This window comes from Rutidosis leptorrhynchoides, chromosome 4 (genome assembly GCF_046630445.1).
Source record: "Rutidosis leptorrhynchoides isolate AG116_Rl617_1_P2 chromosome 4, CSIRO_AGI_Rlap_v1, whole genome shotgun sequence".
In the NCBI taxonomy this organism is placed as follows: domain Eukaryota; kingdom Viridiplantae; phylum Streptophyta; class Magnoliopsida; order Asterales; family Asteraceae; genus Rutidosis; species Rutidosis leptorrhynchoides.
Genome location: NC_092336.1, coordinates 139889327 through 139911709, shown reverse-complemented (window position 1 = coordinate 139911709; position 22383 = coordinate 139889327). Strand labels below are relative to the sequence as shown.

At 34.6% G+C, this 22383-nt stretch overlaps 1 protein-coding gene and 2 long non-coding RNA genes across 6 annotated transcripts; all 3 read left to right on the top strand.

Moving 5' to 3' along the window:
• Window positions 1-4912: 4912 nt before the first annotated feature.
• Window positions 4913-5896, top strand: LOC139841065 (F-box/kelch-repeat protein At3g06240-like). The gene has a single exon (XM_071831297.1). The coding sequence runs from the start codon at window positions 4913-4915 to the stop codon at window positions 5894-5896; it is 984 nt and encodes a 327-aa protein (XP_071687398.1).
• Window positions 5897-7160: 1264 nt separating this feature from the next.
• On the top strand, window positions 7161-8159 carry LOC139904598 (uncharacterized). The gene is made up of 4 exons (XR_011778903.1): window positions 7161-7213; window positions 7329-7457; window positions 7591-7680; window positions 7850-8159. It is a non-coding gene; the product is annotated as an uncharacterized lncRNA (long non-coding RNA).
• A 1158-nt stretch (window positions 8160-9317) lies between these two features.
• Window positions 9318-13781, top strand: LOC139840217 (uncharacterized). 4 transcript variants are annotated; one of them, XR_011757281.1, is made up of 6 exons: window positions 9603-10499; window positions 11336-11405; window positions 11521-11764; window positions 11882-11977; window positions 12754-12834; window positions 13600-13781. It is a non-coding gene; the product is annotated as an uncharacterized lncRNA (long non-coding RNA). The 4 variants fall into 4 exon arrangements; XR_011757282.1 differs by lacking the exons at window positions 12754-12834; window positions 13600-13781 and adding an exon at window positions 9318-9565 and having other exon boundaries at window positions 10128-10499; window positions 11882-12218; XR_011757280.1 differs by lacking the exons at window positions 12754-12834; window positions 13600-13781 and adding an exon at window positions 9318-9565 and having other exon boundaries at window positions 10117-10499; window positions 11882-12218.
• Window positions 13782-22383: the final 8602 nt, after the last annotated feature.

The following is a 22383-nucleotide window of genomic DNA, read 5'->3' as shown; positions in this document are numbered from 1 at the left end:
TATAGGCTGGAGGATCGACGGGCTTGATCCGCAAACATCCCAAAGAATACCAGCCCGTTCTGGACAAAGGCGTTGAGCGCCTGGTTAAACGGCAGCGCGGCCAGTTGCTCGCGGAACTCTGCTGGGAAGATTTGCTGCAAGAATGCAGATTGCTCCGCAGCATTTTCTGCGGAGGACTGGCAAAGTTGGCGGAGGTTGGCAACACGGAAGCTGCCTTGCGGAGGAGGTAATGTAGATTTAGACTCGACGGGGATCGCCTTGTCTTTGGATGTGGCAGTGGCCTCCAGCTCGGGGTTGACCCGCGGTGTTGTTGGCTGCGTCTCCTCCACATGCTCTGCAAAATACTCAGATTAGTACGCAGATTTTTCTACGCGGTATACATGCGAAAAAATAAACGCTCACCATTAATGGGGGGAGGTAGGTCTGCGGACCGCGGCTCGATGGCAACAAAATTGTCGTTGCGCATATCCTCCAGCTGCTTAGGAGTCTTCTTCTTCTTCTTCTGAGCCTCGGACGTCCCAGCCGCCTTGCGTTTATTGCCTGACTCCGCCGGCGTTTCCTCCACATGTTCGCTAGCAGCTGCCTGCTCTAGCTGTTTGTCCACATCCTGCTTGTGGAAAGAGATCCCAGCAATCTCCTCCGCGGTAAGCACCTTCTTCATCCTCATCTCTGCAAACAATAAACGCCTGCGTTAGAAAATATACAAAAATTTATGTAAGTACACGTTTATGCTATTCCTACCCTTTCCATCGGGGCCAACTATGGCCGGCCGCACATCCTCCCAAGGCCAATACGCGGAGATCTTCCCCAACCGTAGCATAACATTACCATACGAACGGTGCACCAGTTGTGCATTGACGCACTGCTTCAACAACTTTTTCTCCTCGTCATCCAACGCTGGCATCTTGTTCACATCTTTTTCTACCTTCTCGCACCAAATGAGCGTCTGCGGGAAGCCAGTGCCTACTACGGTCTGGTCGACGAAGAAAAAAGTTTCTTTCCAACTTCCCGCATTCGATTTCGGGGTTTTTGTGAAATTTTGGCGTGCGAAGAAGGTGAACCAAGATTTATGGTGGCTGGCTAAGCGGAATAGGTGGCAAAAAACCTTCAACAATGGTACTGTGTTGAGTGCAACACACCACATCTCGAATAGAACGATTTTGCCTATAGCATACGGGTGCAATTGCCCTAGCCCTACTTTGAAATGATCTAGTACGCCTAAAAAGAAGTCGGAGGGTGGAACCCTAAAATTACCATGCTTAAAAGCATGTTCGTAGATCGCCACCTTATTCTCTGGTGGCTGATGGGCTCGCTGGCTAGGCAGTGGTGGTACCGGATTGTAACCCGCTAGAGGGGGGTATTGCTTAACTAAGTGGTCGATGTTTTTCTGGCCTATGTTGGACTCTACATTCTCTACGAAAGTTTCATTAGCTTTGGTCATTTTTAGATGAATGGAGAACGACTGACCTTTAAATGACGATCGGAATATGACGGAGTTGATCGGAATTGATAGGATTTGGAGGCGAGAGCGTATTTGGGAAGCTTGACACCGGAAAAGTGAAAATGTGTGTGATTTGGGGCCATTTATAGGCAAGATTGGGGGAGCGTGGGTTGGAATGGTGTGATCGTGGCCATACACGTGTAATGCAATCGACGGGTAGCATTTGCTGATCGCGCGTGGTGTCAGTTAAGAATGATTACAAACACGCGCGTGGTTCGCACGCGCCTGCGGCACTGTTACTTTATGTCTTGTCAGCCGAATGGGCTTCTGCGATTGTGACAGGCATCGAGGCGCACGCGAGGACATTAAATGCTCGTCGTCCTTTTGTTCTCTCTTTTTCGCTTAATAGTTTGATATCATATGACTTGCGTCATATAACATCAAACTGGGGGGACTTAATGATACCGCAGCCCGCATGCGCATGTAACATACACACGGGCATGCGCTATGGTGCGTATGCGGGGTGCTCTCATGCGTCATGCGGCATGCGGATCCGTATCTGGTCCCTTTACGGCGGTTGCTTAGCTAACAAGCAAATATCTTTTCCATAAGTATATCCGTGATTCGGGGGAGATGGTTATGGAAACGATTATCACTATCCTATGACGGTTCTAGAATTAGGGTTTGTCTATAAATACAAACCCTAATCGTCGTTAGCAACATACCACGTTACGTAGCCATCTTCTACCACACATCCTACGTAACTTATATCCTCCATCATCTTCTAAAGGTTAACAGGTTAGTTCTTTATTAACTGGTACCTACAACCTTGCTTGGGGCCTTCTGATCGACGGACGTCATCGAAGGTGGACTTAATCACTTGGCCACCCCGCCGACATCATCATGTCGGCCAGGGTTATTCACGGTAGCCGGACCGGAGAGCCACGTTCTAAGATCCTTAAACCCCTCCTTTACGTTGAGCAAGCATGTTAAGACCCCTCGGTTAAAATATGCATGATCAAATAACTTGTGTGTGATGATTTTATAAGATTTTCGATCTATTGGCTATTTTTATGAATATCAGATTGTGTTAATAATAATGCTTTATATATGGTCGCTTTAAGTTTATCTTACGTTATACGGAGTACTAGTTTTTATGCCTTCTCAAAATACCTGCAGTTAGAAATTAGTCTGTTATATTATATATATCAACCATTACTTACATGAATCTGTTGATTCAGTTTTGGTTCATTTTCAACAGTTAGATTTTATAAGAAACAAAAGCTCGCCAGATATGTATGTTTAAGATATAAACCTTTATCATTCAAGTAATCAACTAAACTTGCAACCCACCCATCATGCATTCATGCTCAATACTTTATGATCATCATACTCTGTAACACGGTTGTTTTCCACTATCTGGTTCTTAAACGAGTTTCCAATTGTCGCACCCACTAATGAATAGACTGAAACTCATAGCTGCAATCAATCTACATAATTAGGACTTAGGAGGACTCAATATAGATTTATGTGACGATTTTACCCATTCATTTAGTAACGGGTCAAAAACATTTTTTTTTTTCTTTTTACATTTTTTTTATATGCTAGTTTTTGGACTTGGTGTTATATGGTGTCAGTGCCCGTGTAGAAAAACTGTGAGCACACCACTTGAAAGAACGGTAATGGAACTATAAACCAGCTCGTAAGGCTCGTTTGGATTCAGACCAATTTAAAGATTAACTCAATTGATAAGATCATATTATCAATGGAATTAACTGGAAACCAACTGAAACTAACTGGAATTAACGAAACTTAACAGAGGATCTAACTGAGACTGAACAAAACTTGATAGAGTTCTAACTGGCAGTTACCTGTTGAAATATATATGGATCAGGTATAATATGACTTGGGTTGGGTATGGGTTTGAAACAGAATAAATAATTAGTTTTGCTCATTAATGATTCTAATATATAATCTAACTATTATATTATGGGCTTGAGTTATGAGTAAAAAAAAACATGGTCGGGTGTAATATGAGTTGGATCTTGATCAGTTTTGAACTTTACTATCACGAGAATGATCTAAACTCAAAGTTAGATGATCAAATCATTCTATATTTAACTTTTTAATTTGATGCACATGAAAAACAGCTTTGAATGAAATTCAAGCCTAAATCACGATCTAACCTCAAAATTTAATGAAATTCAAGCCATATATTTTCTACGATTCATTCGAAGCCTAGTGATTCTCTTAATTCGTTCAATTAACCGTCAAATCTCTCCAACGACCTCAACCAGTTGACTTTTTTACGTAAAGTCAACTGTTTATGATCTGGACGAACTGAATGACCTGGATTGTTTAGGATGTTCCAAATCAGCACGTGTTGTGAATTCTTGAACTTCAAAGTCATCAACTTGAGACGGATAGTCAAGTAAATGACCCAAAAAACCGGTCCTATCTACCTTTAAACAACTAGATATTTCTTTGTTGCCAGATAAAGTTGATCGATGCAGCAAACACTAGCACAGAATTTTTTTGAGTCAACGACAAAGGTTTAATATACATATACAATAAAATAAAATATACATTAAAATAAAATACACCTTAAGCAACTTTTAATATGTTTCCTCTTGAGCTTATCTTGACATTAGAAAAGGACTTATGATCATAATATACTACTATTAAGTAAGTATATATTGGGTTAACACCAAGATTAATTTTTAAAATCTTAAAGCCCAATAAAATCATTGATTCATAAAAACCATCGAAGGTAAGTTCAAAAATCACAATAATCCCCAAAACCCTGTCATAAACCCTAATAATCATAAAACGCGGCAGCTTCATTATTACTCCTATTTTATCTATATCTATATATATCTATATCTATATATAATGAATAAGTAATAATAAATAAATATAAATATTTATTATCTAAACCTGCTACATTCATGATGATGTCATTAATAGGCTAATTCTTTTGTTAAGAAAAAATCAAAAAGAAAAAGAAAAAAATCTAAGCATGGTGGGTGATGTCATTAATATAAATAATTTTGAATAAAAATTAAATCTTATTAATTAATTATTATTATTAAATCTTATTAGTAATTATTTTTTAATTATTAAAATTAAATAATTTTAAATAATTTTAATTAATTATTTTGAATTGAGTACGAAAAGGTATAAAAGTTAGGCAGAAGAAAATAAATTCTACATTTATATTTTGAGTTACACTTTTAAAATAAAATAACAACCAATATTATCTCTTATGATTGGATGTGGATTCTTAAATATGCATTTTAGGTGTTTGATGGACTATGTGGTTCCACGGGTCATAAAACTAAATAACTTTAGCATTTACATTCACCTAATACCTATCATTAAATTATTTCGTTTAAATAAACCCGTGGTTTAACGGGTCATTTCACTAGTATATTCTTCTTGTTAAACACAATTTTATTTTTTTAAATTACAATGAATGATGTGCTTGAGGAGATACTTTCAAGATTGGATGTGGAAGATGTTCTTCGATGCAAGTGTGTTTGTAAGTCATGGTATAATTTAATATCATCTAGTTATTTTGTTAAAGCTCATCTTGAACGTAGCTACAATAAGAAACGTGAACATGGATGTTTTAGAGTTTTTTTACGCCTCGATGATTTTAGTCATGTTGGTTCATGTGATGGGCTTGTTTGCATCTATCCTATTAGGGGTGAGTTTGTAGTAACTAATCCTTCCACTCGAGAGGTTAGAAAACTACCAAGAACTAGTATGAAGTACAGGGAAAAAGTATGTTGGGGTTTTGGTTACGATTCTTCTACCGACGATTACAAGGTTGTTATAGGCTATAATCAATCCGAGCATCATACGTGCTTTAAAGTGTTATCTCTAAAATCAAATAAATGGAAATTCATTGGAGACGACCATTATTCTTCTCCCTTTAATTATCATCATGGTATTTTATACGACGGGGCGCTGCATTGGTTTGTGGATGATACCAAGAAGAAGAAGAGAATTATTCTTTCTTTTGATTTATCTCTGGAGAAATTCAAAGAAATCCCCAAACCTGATGACACAAAATATGTATGTGATAATCGAAACAGACTAGGGATGTTTGAAGAACGTTTATGCATATATCGTTCCTATAGTATGTATAATCGTTGCTACCAAACAATATGGGTGATGAAAAACTATAATTGTTGGCAACTGCTCCCACCTGATTACGAAGGTAATAAGTGTGGTGCTGCCACTACTGCATGCGCACTTGAACGCTTTCCAGATAACACTTGGCGTTTATGTGGATATGGTAAAGGATATGTATCTCTGTGGAAGAGTTGGTATTATGTTACTTCTCCTATATTTGTCAAGTCACTTGTATCTCCATATCTCTGTGAGCAACCAAACATACAGAAGAATAACAAGAGGAAGAGGAAGGCATATATACAAGGGGAACGATAAGGTGGATTCTTTTTATTATAACTAAATGGACCATATATTCTGCTTTCTTATTACATATAAATTATGTAAATTGATTGGTTATGTCACTAATAATTCAAGTTCTAAATGGACATGATTTTAATTTAATCTAATAGAATATTTATATTGTTCATACTGTTTTTTTATTTTTGTCCTTAAATTGCGATCAAACATATTTTGGTTACCGGAGGTTTCTGTTTAGAGCTCGAGTCAAAGAGGGGGAGTGTTTGGGGATTGATTTTTACTCTCCAGTCCGGTTATCGGATATGGTATCCGGTACATGTATCATTAAATTGCAACAATTTTTTTTCTTCTTGATTTTCCGTTTTGTATTCTCAGTTAATCAAGGGACATCCTCCAGCTTGATCCTGTGGAAAGGGTTATTGTTGATGCTGTTCAGGTATTAAGAATGAGACAACATTCATGTATGGATCTATCTTTTAAATTTCTAATATTTTAGGGTTGATGGTTTCAGTAGAACATGTAGCTATAAGATTTCAATACCTTGTGTGTGATAATTTTTATAACATTCTCTATCTACTACTGTAGTTATTTTTATTAATATCAGATCGATTGTGTTAATAATGCTTTACATAGAGTCTCTTTAGTTTTATTTAAGTTATACTAGCTTATATCTCTCCTCAAAATACTTGCGCGCAGTTAGAAAGTGTTCTATTAGCTAGCCTTTATATCTCTTTTGTAAACACGATTGTTTTTCACTCTCTGTATCTCAAACGAGTTTCCAATTGTAGCACCCACCGACCATCTAGTAGATGAATAGACATGAAACTCAATCACTATATACCTTAAAAGAGAGTCTCGATTAGCTAATAAATGTTTTCAAAACCTCCTTTATTACCATTAGATTAGAAAATTACATTATAATACCCCTTAATCTAACGGTCCTTGATCATCCACTAAAAAATTAGCTAATAAATCAATTTGACATAAATAAGAGTCTAAAATACCCCTCATTATAACACATAACACGGAAGGTTAAGGCAAATTAGGGTTCCTTTGCTCACAGCTCATTCTCATTATCACGTAGCTCATTCTCATTATACGGATTAAACACTCAAACGCGCGTCAAGTAAATCAAGTCATTCTAGGGTTTGGTCCGTTTAACAGATTAGTAACTTACAGATGACTTAAACCCTTGATTTTGGGTTTATCAGTACGCAAACAAAATCCACATTCAGTAATCTCAGAGTAGAATAAACCCTTGATTTTGGGTTATATAATATTCTGAAATCGATTGTGAACATATATAGAAGCTTGAGGATAAGTGGATGAATACAGGTATGGCTATTTTAATTTATATGATATTTAAATTGAATGTTTAGGTTGAATGTTATGTGGTGGGTTATCAATCTGAAGAGGGTGAGATTCTCTATGTGGTGGGTCATCAATTTAGGGACGTATCAATAACCGACAGCCGATGAAGACATCAATTTTAGGGATGTATATGCTATTATTCTAAGTTATACATGACAATTGATATTGGGTGGGTGTCAATCTCAAGAGGATGAGATTAAATACTAAGGTATGAATGTGATGAAAATTTTCAGTTAATAAATTTTGAGTCTTCAGTTTTGATTATATCTACATATATATGCTTTCTGGGAATAATGATTATATCTCAAAGGCTGACTATTGATTTTTGTTAGTTTTTTCAGGTGTTCGCAGTCTGATGAAGCCTTGCAAATACTATCAAGAAGATACATCACTCTAATGAAACCTTGCAATTACCATCACCCTGTCACCTGGTAATTGTTGTATGTCTTTGTATTCTTTGCATCGATTGTAATGTGAATGGTTGTATCAGCGTAAACATCCAATATCGCAATATATCTAAAGTGGTCAAATATCAAAAAATCACTTTCAAAATACTGTGTTTTTGGCAAAACTTTATATCTTATTTTCTTCTCTCTTTAGTGACTGCACATATTGGAGCAGAGCAACCCAAGGTAATGATTTGCTTTATGGTGCCAAGGACAAGAATCTAAAAGTGAAAGGACTTATTACTACTAATATGCTTTCAGAGATGATTACGATTTGTGCTTATGATTTCTATTGGCCAAGGTCAAGAATCTTCGGATTTTGATCTGGTAATAAAAACATCTGTAGATAGAGAACAAGTGGAAGCCGGGTTACTACCATAAATGCAACGCTGAATTGAACTTACAGGTTGCTTATCACAAACAAGCAAGTGCTAGGTTTTTATGTGCAAAACATAGCAACTTTTTCTCTAAAAGGTTAGATATGTTTTATTTTTTTTTTTTTTTTTTTTTTTTTTTTTTTTTTTTTTTTTTGCTGCTATAAGCTGTAACACGCATTCAGTGGTATATACAAAGTATCAAGTACTGATATATCGTCCAGGTTAAAGAATACAATATGAAGATATATCACTACTTAGAAGCAATTCGTTCGTTGTTTCAGTATAGACCAGATACAATAACAACAACAACAACAACAAAACCCAATACCACCTGAGTGGTGTATGGGGGAGGTGAGATGTAGACAATCCTTCCCCTAACCGAGAATAAAAACAAGTCATTTCTCCACCCCGAAAAGTAGAGAAAGTCATCCCTCTCTTTATTCGACGGATAAGGAGATTGATTCCGAGTGGACCTCCGGTCAAAAAGTAGAAATTTTTTATTTTTTTTATTTTTTTATTATTTTTTAAATAAAAAATAGAAAATAGTAAAATAAAATAAAAAAATAGTAAAATAAAATTAAGACGCCATGAAAATGGTAGAATCAGATTTTCATGGGTTTAAAAGCCTGCCAGAAAAATCAATTTAGGCTCTAAGCCGCAGTCAAGACACCACTTAATCGACGCTTGGTGTTACCTCAATAAATAGAGCCAAGCGTCGACCTCTTAAACGATATAGGTCCAATCAGTTACCTGTGGATTATTTACCGTCTCAGGTTTCACGGGGAATGTCACGGAAAGTAATTAATTGATAGTCAATTTCCCTTTTCCATGCAAAGTTGTAGACGGATGTAGATGGAAACTAAACGTTGAATCATATTTTTAGCTTTTTTTTTTAAATATACACGGTTCATTTATATGTTCAGGGATCACTATGTCTTTCTTTTGGTATAATCACATTGCCCTCCCTTTGTTTTGATTGAATAATATTTTTGCATAATTTCAATATAATCATTGGATTTTTAATACCCAGAAGCGCTCATTAAAATAATTTGGACTAATACAGACTTAGCTAATATGTTCCATAATGGTATTAAAAAGATTGACATAATATTTTCCTTTAGATTGAATTATATCAATAAAGTTTTTAATTTCCTCTAGATTGACATAATATTAAATCAATTTTAAATACACTCGTCCCTAAAATACCCCTCTCTAATAATTAAAAAAAACACGGGATAACCCTTATCCCTTTCATTTTCTTCTCGATTAATATTTGTTGTTAGGGTTTCTTCAGCTTAACAATTCTACTTAACGAGAATCCTTCTTCTCCCTAAATCTCAATTCTCAACTCGAATTTGATCAACAATTGAAGATTTGGGTCTAATTGCATCAACAAAGACATGATCAATTGAAGCTTTGATACTTTGATCTACAGATTTGACCGTGATTGGAAGAAAATTGAAGCTTTTATAGGCTCAAAGACTATCATCCAGGTACATTATCTGTTATTTCTTTACTGTATATGAAGCATTTGTTTCACATCTAAATTAGAATAATCATCATTCAAATTTTGATTTATTTTAAGCTTTGCTTACACGATGATTAACAACTGCATTATTTTTACTGTTTACATAACCATTTCAACCTTTCTTATTCTGTTACAATTGTTCATATGGTCGGATGGTTGATATATGGTTAGATTATTGTTTAGATAGATCAAGTTGATAATGATATAAAATGTGGATATGTGATTTACACAAAAATTGAATTCAATGTTGGGTGAGTCATTAGCTTTGTGGTACTCTTTTTCTTCTTCCGTTCTTATGATTAAGTTGTTCAAAACTCCCCTATATGTCACTTAAACCTATTTTTAAGTAATTAGTCTATGTTTATTTGGTGGTTGTGGATCTTGATAGCATAACCTGATCAAACTAATTAATGAAGCATATGCTTTATTCGCCTAATATATGAAAATTATAGGAGTAGTTTCGCTCCTTGTCCGATATCACTTTTACTAATGTTCTGTATGTTCTTTTTTGCTGAGGATGTGAACAGGTAGAAGGGTGGAGGTATTTCTGCCTTATTTTTTTGGCCTTTTTACTTGTAATGAGTGCTTCATGTTAGTATTTGATTCGTATTTGGATTTAAAAATAGATAATTGTGTCATATCACAAGTATTCCACTGGTTGTACTAATAAGTAAGTTTCTTATCGTGGGCCGCTTTTTATGTTACTACGCACTGGCCGGTTGGTCTCCAATCAAATTTTTGTTTCGAATTATTATCTTGCAGATACCACCAGACATCCTTGCTTCAAGTTATGCATTGCAATAGGTGGTCTGTTTTAGTTTGCAGATGCCATCTACAACAATCAAATTCTTATGATGTGATAGAATATAGAGTTGAAGTTGATTTTAGACATTTATATTGTAAGTTTCTCAGTTCTGTTATCAACTCAAAATTATGAATATATTATTTTGAGCAATTCAATACTACATACCTTACCATTCGTATTGATACGAAATGCAAAAATATAAATCCGAAAGATAGTTATAGATGTCATGGCTTTCTTAGTCATATGAATTTTTCAGAGTGGATTAATCCTTATGATTCTAAAAGCTCAAATGGGTCAAAATATTCTTTTTTATATATACTTTTTGAATACAGTTTAGAATAGATTTAGTTTAAATATTCAATCTTGACCCATAAACTGTTTTTACAATCCAAAAACAATTTAGAAATGTCCATGTTTATTGAGTTTCGAGGTGTAGTTGCTCATTGTGTTTCAAGCCCCTGATTTGGTGATGAACCCCTTGAATTGTGTTTCAAATCCCTGAATTTGGTCAAGAATGTATTATAAATTCTGAATCTTTTTCTATTTCACTGAAATGGGTATTTTTCATTCTTGATGGGTTATATTTTTGTTTAAGTTAATACCATTATTTTGTATTCATTTAGTTTATGTTAACTAAGGATAATGGGGAACTCTTCACTTTCAACATTGGTGAAGGTTATCTATTATTTTGTTGATTGTTGATTACAATGAAGAAATGGAAGATATCACTATTTACATTCTCACCTAATTTTAGATAGCAATATAATATAATGTTTTAATGAGAATACCTAATCTATAAACATTATATATTTTTGTGTTTTGAGTAGTAAGCATTACGTTTGCTTAGGTTGACTCCACTTGCAGTATGTTTGAGTTTCTTCACAGAGTTAGTTTCAAATTTCATATATTTTTTAATTGGATCTGATGCAGGTTCTCTAGCTACACCTAAATCGTGATTGCGCCAAGTTCATGAATAGTCCGAGAGAAATAGAATTACATGGTATGGTTTATCTTACACTTACTTTCACTTGATGGTATAGTTTATCTTACACTTGCTTTCACTTGGTTTATCATCATGTTCATTGCAAATTTATGACTATCTGTTTTTGGAAAAGTTTGTGTGGATTTGATGTGTGGTGACAATGGCAAGAAACTACAAGTAGATGTGTAAGGCCATGGGTGGAATCATCAAGTTATGGTGTTGTCTAAAAAATGCCGATTTGTGTTATGCTTTCATTGTGTTCGATAAAATGCCACATTCAGACGCTTTCATTTATGACACTATTTTTAGAGTTTTGTGCAGTTTCAACAGGAATGCCACATTCATTTATATCTAAAGAAATCGTCTTTTTAATGAAGGTTTGCAATTTGCATTCTCTATTCTCCTATCATTAAATAATTGCTTTATTCATTAAGAGTTTTTTCAACTGCAGCTGTTAGTTAAGTTAGTAAACTTTTGTGTTATTCATTATGTAGAGATTTCAATGGGAATGTGCGTGAATGAATCATGGATTGATGGTGACTTCATTGGAAATGGTCTACCTACTTCATTTTTAAGAAGTTACTATGAAGGTATTATTTGTCAAGATGTTAGAAAAAACGATATGTTATGTACCTATTGTAACTTAGTGTAAGTTACTACAAAATAGGTAAGGAATTAAACCGATTTACTTAGTTATATATGTTTTGGACGAAGAACTTAGAACGATTTAATTTTTAGTTTATTTAGAAATAAGAACTTTGATTTGCATATAAATTTATGTTTTGTAAGAGCCTACTGATTACAAAACTTTATGCCTTCAAGTTTTCTATTTAGATTCATTTTAGCATTCAGACAATTATATTTGTATAATGATTAAATGCTTTATTAATAATTTTTAGATGTATCACATGTTCTTATTTTTATAAACATTCCATAGGGACATCATGCTACTGTAAATTGTGATTTTGTATACGGTCATTTGGTACCTATTGGATGAGATAAATTTGTATTATTGCAAGTGTAAAGTGTTAAGTTTATGTATCTCAGTATTGAAACATAGCATTTAATTTGAAGTTTATGTATCTCAGTATTGAAACATAGTATTTAATTTGAAATCGAACGCGTACTATCTTATTTGTACTATCTTATTTCATAAATTGAATGTAATTATGTCATTTTTCAAATTTATTATATAATTAATTTAAACAAACTCGTGAATTCACGGGTCTACATAAAGACTCATTTGTTCTACAAACCAAAATAGGTTTAAGTGATTGGTAAACTCTACATACTCAACTAATTTTCCATACGTGTTCTTAAGATACTTTGATCGTGCTTCAAACCACATAAATTGTCAAACTTGCAGTGGATGGAATGTGTTACGATGTACCATGTGCAGAAGCACAAGGACAGTCAAGTACCAGGTGAAAAGCTACACGTTAAGAAGGTCCGTCCTCAAATATATGGTGAACCTCATTTCATTATAATCACATTGAGGCTTCAGAAAAATGTGACAGATTTAGGGTTTAGGTTTAGGGTTTATGGTTTAGTGTATAGGGTTTAGGGTATATGGTTTAGTGTTTAGGGTTTAGAGTTTAGGGTTTAGATTTTAGAATTTAAGGTTTAGGGTTTAGAGTTTAGGGTTGGTTTAGGTTTTAGAGTTTAGGGTTTAGATATAGGTTTAGGGTTTACGGTTTAGAGTTTAGTATATAGTGTTTATGATTTAGTGTTTAGGGTTTATGGTTTACACGTTAGGGTTTAGATTTTAGAATTTATGATTTAGGGTTTAGGTTATAGGGATTAGGTTTTAGGGTTTAGGGTTTATTGATTAGCGTTTAGGGTTTAGTAAGTTTAAGGTTTAGATTTAGGATTTAGCTTTAGGGTTTAATGTTTAGGGAGCGAAATATGTTGATGAAGCTGAAAGTTAAAGTACAATTTGAGTTATCTTTTGACCCATTTAATTCCTGTTTTTTATCCTTATGTTTCAATTGACCCATTAAACTAATTTAAGATTAAAACTTCTCCAATCAACCCATATTAGATAAAAAGATAATTTGGGTTATTAATGTGAACCATGTTTTAGATTTTCTCTACAGTATAGGAAGTCTAGATACAAAGGTAATTATATGTTATTTGTGTTTCATTTATAGTGAACGAACGATACTTACGCTGTATTATACTTATTTTTTATAAAATCTTTCTCAAATTGCAGCATAAAGATTAGTGTTGTGGAGAGATTTCAGAGTCGCTTGTTCGGTGGTTGGATAACTTTCTCACGGGCGTCGATTGAACTCCTAACAACTACAAGTTTCAATGCTGGATTAGAAACTCAGTGATGAGTTAATTTCTCAACTTCGTGCTGATCACCATATAGAAAACAGCAATGCAGAGATCGATGTGGTTACTCGATGTGTAAGCAGAACACACTCTTTAAATCAGTAACATGTACAATCAATCATAATTTAATGATGTTGACATATTGTATAGGAAAAATCAGTCGAATCTCGCTAATAGCTATGGGTAGCAAGATGGGCAGGTTAGGTGACTGGTAGCTTTTCTTAATAAGCATCAACTGAATTTGGATCAATTGGCTACATTTCACCTTTCAGGAGACCATGTCAATGAGACTTACATGTATGTTTGATTAACTTTTCCATTTGAAAAGTTTTCCACATTATTTATTATTTAGATATATATTTTACATGTGTAGAGTATCTAAACAGAGGTGAATTGAAGATGAAAAACATCATAGAATGACTCGGGCTGCTACTCTTTGTCTCATACCCCAGCTAGAAGGCATCCTACAATGAAACATGTTCTGAAAAATAATCAAGATTCATCTATAAGTTTTGATCGGGTTGGTATTGTGTGCTATGTTTAACGGTGAGTTTTAATTCGTAGTTGAATTACTGATGTTAATTATAATAATCACTTTTACCATCTCTTCACTATTAGGCCTCATATATCTATGTTATGCTCAATAATATGATTATAATAATGAGAGATTATTGTGTTTTACAAACAAGTTTGCTATAGAAGTAGACATATGCAAAAATACCTATATAATCTATTCTTTGCAGCACATTTTTATCCTAGAAAACAGTTGTAATATTATAAAAATGAGAAAGAATACTAATTGCGTGTTTAGGGTTTAGGATTTAGTGTATAGGATTTACGATTTAGTGTTTATAGTGCAGGGTTAAGGGTTTAGGGTTTAGTTTTTAGAATTTATGGTATAGGGTTAAGGGTCTAAGTTTTTATGGTTTATGGTTTAGGGTTTAGTGTTTAGGGTTTACATATAGGGTTTAGTTTATAGGGTATATGTTTTAGAGTTTAGGGTTTAGGATTTAGGGTTTATATTTTTAAATTTGTGGTTTAGGGTTTAGATTTTAGAATTTATGGTTTAGGGTATAGTGTTCAAGGTTTTGGGTTTAGGGTTTACGGTTTAGTGTTGGTGGTTAAGGGTTTATGGTTGATTTAGGGTTTAGGGTTTAGATATAGGGTTTAGGGTTTAGTGTTTATGGTTTAGACTTTAAGGTTTAAGGTTTAGATTTTAGAATTTATGGTTTAAGGTTTAGGATATAGGGTTTAGGGTTTTGTTTATACAATTTTAGTTTTAGAGTATAAATATAGTGTTTATGGTTTAGAGTTTATGGTTTAGTGTATAGGGTTTAGGCTATATGGTTTAAGGTTTAGGGTTTAAGGTTTAAAGTTTAGGTAAGAATGTATATGATTCAATTCTCTTTCGTTAGTTAAGCCACCTTTTTCTAAAAGAGATTGGGGTTTAAGGTTTATGGTGTAGGGTTTAGGTTTAGTGTGTAAGTTTAAGGGTTGATGATTTAGGGTTGATTTTGGGTTTAGAGTTTAGACATTGGGTATAGGGTTTAGGGTTTAGTCTTTAGGGTTTACACTTTAAGGGTTATGGTTTAGATTTTAGAATTTATGATTTAAGGTTTATGATATAGGGTTTCGGGTTTCGGGTTTCGGGTTTTATTTTTACATTTTATGGTTTGGAGTATAGATATAAGGTTTAGGGTTTAGTGTATAGGGTTTAGGTTTAGGGTTTATGGTTTAGAGGGTTTAGGGTTTAGATTTTAGAATTTAAGGTATAGGGTATAGGGTATAGGGTATAGGGTATAGGGTTTAGAGTTTAAGGTTTGGGGTTTAGTGTATAGGGTATGGTGTTGGTGGTTTAGGATTTAGGGATGGTTTAGGTTTTAGAGTTTAGAGTTTAGATATAGGGTTTAGAGTTTAGTGTATAGTGTTTATGATTTAGTGTTTAGGGTTTATGGTTTACAGGTTTTGGGGTTTGGGGTTTAGGGTTTAGATTTTATGATTTAGGGTTTGGGTTATAGGAATTAGGTTTTAGGATTTAGGGTTTATTGATTAGCGTTTAGGGTTTAGAGTTTAGTATGTTTAAGGTTTAGATATAGGGTTTAGGTTTATGGTTTAGTGTTTAGGGAGCAAGATATGTTGATGAAGTTAAATGTAAAAGTACATTGCGGGTTATCTTTTGACCCATTTGATTCATGGTTTTTACCCTTATGTTCCAATTGACCCATTAAACTAATTTAATATTAAAACTTCTCCAATCAACCCATATTAGATAAAAACGTAACCCATTTTGGGTTATCAATGTGAACCATGTTTTTAGATCTCTACAGTATGAGAAGTCTAGATACAAAGGTAATATTTTGTTATTTGTATATCATTTATTGTGAACGAACGATGCTTACGCTGTATTATACTTTTTTTTAAATATCTTTTTCAAATTGCAGCATAAAGATTAGTGTTTGTAGAGAGATTTCAGAGTCGCTTGTTCGGTGTTGGATAACTTTCCCACGGGCGTCGATTGAAGTCCTAACAACTACAATTTTCAATGCTGGATTAGTAACTCAGTGATGAGTTAATTTCTCAACTTCGTGCTGATCACCATATAGAAAACAGCAATGCAGGGAGCGATGTGGTTACTCGATGTGTAAGCAGAACACACTCTTTAAATCAGTAGCATGTACAATCAATCATAATTTAATGATGTTAACATATGTATAGGAAAAACCATTCGAATCTCGCTAATAGCTATAGGTAGCAAGATGGTCAGGTTAGGTGACTGGTAGCTTTTCTTAATAAGCATCAACTGAGTCTGGCTCAATTGGCTACATTTCAATTTTCAGGAGATCGCGTCAATGAGACTTACATGTATGTTTGATTAGCTTTTCCATTTGAAAAGTTTTCCACATTATTTATTATTTAGATATATATTTTACATTTAAGTATCTAAACAAAGGCAAATTGAAGATGAAAAGCATCCTAGAATGGCTCTGGCTTCTACTCTTTGTCTCACACCCGAGCTAGAAGGCATCCTACAATGAAAAACAATCAAGATTCATTTATAAGTTTTGATCGGGTTGATATTGTGTGCTCTGTTTAGCGGTAAGTTTTGATTCTTAGTTGAGTTGCTAATGTAGCAATAAGTTTTGATTCATAAGTACATTTGAGAATATATTTTTTAACATGTTATTTAAAAATGTTTATGGACTGTTTAACGACTAAAATATGAATGTGATTTAGCGGTTGTCGGAAGAGCTTCAAAAACTACCTGAACTACAAAGTAATTGTGACTATGAGTGTACAAAGTAATTGTGACTATGAGTGTCTCGATCTGAACAACAAAACTCATATATGGGGGGTTTGAAGCAAGGAAAAAGATCAAAGAAAAAATATGTTTTTAAAGGGTGGCTAAAGTTCTTAACTGTAAATGAGTATGTTCCGAACGTCAAGTGTTTGATTGCGTTTCTGCATGACGAACGCAGGTTCATCATGGTCTTAGATGGAACTCACCCGATGTAACAGTTTGTTTCGGTATCAAAGTCTTTTGATTCTGCAGGTTTACCGTTAGTTTGTGCAGAAATGTTAATGAATATGTTGAATGATGTATCTATGCATTTAATATCTTTCTATTTTGATGCTTAGACATGTAATTATTAAACACTTTAAGATGAAATTAATGGTAGCTTAGTAACCATTGAATAGTTTGTCATGTAATCGAACTTTATGATATGCCAATCGATGAATGATGGTAATTTTTATATGCTACAGATCTTATCATTAAACACGAGTTGCAACTAAACAACTAAATTGTATGATCTTATGTTTGTATAATCTTATTCTTCTGTATATTTAAAAAAAAAATGTCAATCTAAATATGTTACAAATAGTATTCTTACGAAAATATCAACTTCATATTGACCATCTTCTATTGTTAGATTTTTTGAATAACCAAATTCAAAGTAAAATAACAAATATAATATAATATGATATTAATAAATGATTTCACTCTTCAAAAACCCCGCGAAATCGCGGGTTTTTAACTAGTATAGAATTATGTGACGATTTCACCCCTTCATTTAGTAACGGGTCAGAAATTTTTTTTGCAAATGCCAAGTTTTGGACTTGGTGTTTTTTTATCTGTGTTTGTGTAGAGAATTCTTTGCAATTGATACATGATGCACCTTAACTGGAGAAAACAGATATTTGCTACTATTTTCTTCTAGTTTCAGATCAAATTGATAACTTCCAAATCAGTGTTTAAAAATATCTCAAGAACAGTGATGAAGGTTGATGAACATTTTTTCCAGACATGGAATACACTCAAAACCAGATTTAATTGAATCGATTAAATCATTCTATGTTGATTCCCGAACCTATCAACACCTATTTCAATCACTAAAATAGACTATATCACTTAAAATTTTTGATGAACAGGAAAAACAGTTTTTGATTATAATTCAAGCCTAAATCACAATCTAACCTCAAAGCTAAAAATGCAACTCAAATTTTTTAATCAAAAAACCAACCATTATTTATTAGACATGTGCGCAGCGCGCACCACCTTGTGCGCGGTGCGCACCAACATTGTACGTGGAGTGCACTAAGTGTGCAGGTCGCACACCCAACTAGAAAGAAAAATCCCAATTTTTTGGTGCGCGGCGCGCACCCATCAAAAAATAAGTTCTGCCACTTTTACCATTTAGACACTTGACCCGTTTCGACCATTTGAATATCAAACCATTACAGACTGTTTGAAATGCATTCTTTCATTCCATAACTCTTAATTCCACCACAACAAATTAAATAACGATTCTATAACAATAACCTGGTCGAAAGAATCCTAATTCATCTACTAACAACATGTAAATCTCAAAATCACTCGATCTTTGACTTTTTCTTGAAAAGTCAAACTAATGATCAAGTAAATCAGAAGATGAAATCAATCGATCAAAGCCTCCATATAGTTTCTATGATTCATTCTAAGCCTAATTATTCTCTTCATTTGTTCAATTAACCGTCAACTCTCTCAAGCGATGCAAAAAGTCAAGTGTTTATGAATTCCTGATCAAACCTTGAATCACAACACGAATTGAATGATGTAGATCGTTTAGGATGTTCCTATTCCTTTCTGATACCAATTGTTAGGACTTAATTCGATTTAATTTGTGTAGATTGCTAATTCATGTAATGAGCAGTGACGTGTTTGATGTATATGAAGAAGATTTTGATGAATACAATATGATTGCAGTAACAATAATGGAAGAACAATATGAAGATGCAAGTTGGATTAGGGATTAAATGTTAGTAATGAAGTGGGGGAAGGTATGTATTTATAGCCAACATACTAAAAAAATGTGCCACTAAAGACAAAATGTACATTAAGAACCTTTAGCAACTTTATGTACCTTTAAACCACCAGGTATTCTCTTATTCCCAAAGTTGTGACGCCTGCCCTATAGATGTATTTACTCTATACTATTTTTACAAAAGGTTTAATGTACATAAGAACCTTTAGCAACTTTTAACATGTTTCCTCTTGAGCTTATTTTGACATTATCCATTTAACCCGTTATTAAACTAATAAGTAAATGTGTAGAATACGAGCTTTACTTGAAGCAATATTGGGATCCACCATTTAGATGTGTTACAACACCCATCCAGTTGACCACATACAAAACTGACAGACAGTGTATATTTGGTACAGAGGTAGCTCATGCTTCGTGTTACATGAATCCGAAATCACCAAACTAAACAGAGGTAGCTTGGTTCGTTTGATATTATGCAAACTTGAGCTCGATTTGTTTATTTCATGATATTATTTTTCTTTATATTATTTTTTTTTTATTTTAATTATATTACATATTTACTTTTTGTGTAATTTTCATCCGCATTTAACACGATTTAACAATACTACTCCGTATTAGTTTAACTATCTCTATTGTTGGAGATATGGAGAACTTTAAACAATTAGAGGGAAGATTCCAGGAAACTCACACGAAGCTCCCACGAAGTTGTTAGGAAACTCACATGTAGCTTTCATGAAGTTGTGAGGAAATTCACATGTAACTTCCACGAAGCTGTCAGGAAACTCACATGTAGCCTCCATGAAGCTGTCAGAAAACTCACATGAAGCTTCAAGGAATTGTTTTTAGCTTACTCCTTAAACCATTCTATAAATAGACCCTCTTGTAACTCATTGTAAACACACCACAAATATTCAGTAAATACATTCTCTAGTTGGTCCGTGGACTAAAGCAATCACAACGATTGCATATAACTACGTTATCTCTTGTGTCGATTTACATTTCTTGCATTTATAATCTTTCGTTCATTAAGTGGGTTAGTAATCTTGTAGAATTACTATCGGTGAGTGATCTTGTTGAATCACTTGCGTTGTTTTGGGTCCTCATATCCTTACAACTGGTATCAGAGCACAAGGTTTCGTTAAGGGAATGATGGCGGAAGACGGGAAGTTTAGAATCGACCGATTCGATGGGAGAGACTTTGGCTTTTGGAAGATGCAAATTGAAGATTACTTGTATCAAAAGAAGCTACACCAACCCTTGTTAGAGACCAAGCCTGAAAGCATGAACGATGCCGATTGGACGCTTTTGGATCGTCAAGCTTTGGGCGCTATTCGTCTTTCACTTGCTAAGAACGTTGCATACAACGTTGTGAATGAGAAGACGACGTTTGCTTGCTTGAAAGCACTCTCTAACATGTATGTGAAACCTACCGCTTCTAATAAGGTATTTCTCATGCGTCAATTGTTCAATACAAAGATGAAGGAAGGTACGAGTGCAACGGATCATATCAATGAATTTAATAATATCGTTTCAAGGCTTGAATCGGTAGAGATTAAGTTTGATGATGAACTAAAAGCACTAATCTTGCTTTCATAATTATCGAAAAGTTGGTCGGGTACGGTTACCGCGGTTAGTAGCTCTATGGGAACTACTAAGCTAGCGTTTGAAGCAATAAGGGATTTGATTCTTGGTGAAAATACTCGTAGGAGAAACTCTGGGGAATCGACATCCGGTTCTTTGTTAAGTACCGACAACCGTGGTAGAAAATTTGATCGCGGTGAGAAGACGGGTAGAAAGAAGTCTAAGAAGAGGTATCCATCGAAAGATAGAAGTGAAGCTGTTTGTTGGGGTTGCAATCAACAAGGACACTTTCAAAGGAATTGTAAAAATGGTCTGGCGAAAGGTGTGAACTTGACCGAGGAAGAAAGTGATGATGCACTTTTATGTAGTGTTGAAAATTCTATGGAGTCTTGGATTTTGGATTCGGGAGCTTCGTTTCATGCTACTCATGTCAAAAACATGATGAAGAATTTTCGTTCATATCAAGGCAAGGTGAGATTGGCGAACGACAAACAACTCAATATAGAGGGCATTGGAGATGTTGTATTGAAGACTACTCTTGGCTCTAATTGGACCTTGAAAAATGTAAGGTACATTTCTAAATTAAAAAGGAAACTTATTTTGGTTGGTCAATTAGATGATGAAGGTAACACGGTTACTTTTGAAAACCTCCAATGGAAGGTGGTTAAGGGTAGTTGTATTGTGGCCCGTGGACTTAAAAGGGGAACTCTTTATATGGTTGAAGTGTTTGATGAAGACACGGTGGTTGCTACGGTTCATGTTGAGTCTGAATCAACTCTATGGCACCGAAGACTCGGGCATATGAGTGAGAAGGGTATGAAGATGCTTGTTTCGAGTGGGAGAATTCCAGATTTGAAAAAGTTAGAACTTGGGTTTTGCGAACCATGTGTATATGGGAAGCAAAAGAAGGTGACTTTTGGGAAATCGGGGAATGCTCCTAAGTTGGAGAAATTGGAGCTTGTTCATACGAATGTATTTGGTCCAACGAATGTAGAATCACATGGAGGTTCTCGCTATTATGTCACCTTCTTTGACGACTCCACTCGAAAGGTATGGGTTTATTTTCTTAAAGCTAAATCTGATGTATTTAATACATTTCTGAAGTGGAAAGCTATGGTAGAAAATGAGACTAACTTGAAGGACAAGTGCTTGAAGTCGGATGATGGAGGGGAATATGGTAGTCTTGAGTTTAAAGACCATTGTGCAAATCTCGGTATTAGAATGTTAAAAACGGTACCGGAGACACTGCAACACAATGGGGTCGCCGAACGTATGAATCGTACGTTAAATGAAAGGGCAAAGAGTATGAGACTACATGCCGGTTTGCCTAAAATGTTTTGGGCGGATGCGGTTAACACGGCGGCTTATTTGATAAATAGGGGACCCTAACACCGTTGGGTTTCCGAATTTCCGAAGAAGAATGGCATGGTAAGAAGGTGAGTTATGGTCATCTTAGGATCTTTGGGTGTAATAAATATGTGAAGACCAAAGATGCGGATAGAGACAAGCTTGAAGCTAAGTCAAAGAAGTGTATTTTCATAGGCTACGGGTCGGATGAAATGGGTCATCGTTGTTGGGATAACAAGGCTAGAAAAGTAATTCGTTCTCGCGATGTTATTTTTGATGAAGATTCGGTCTATGGCAAACCGGAAACGAGGAGTCCTAAATCGGGTCATGTTACTTTTGACGATGTTTCTATTGATGATTTTACAGGTTCTAGTAGGAGTACGGGAAATAATGATTTACCAACTATCGGCGAGGCGTCGGAAAATGCTAAT

Excerpts from the sequence above, each read along its gene's own strand:
- LOC139841065 (XM_071831297.1), top strand. The coding sequence starts at position 4,913 with ATGAATGATGTGCTTGAGGAGATACTTTCAAGATTGGATGTGGAAGAT.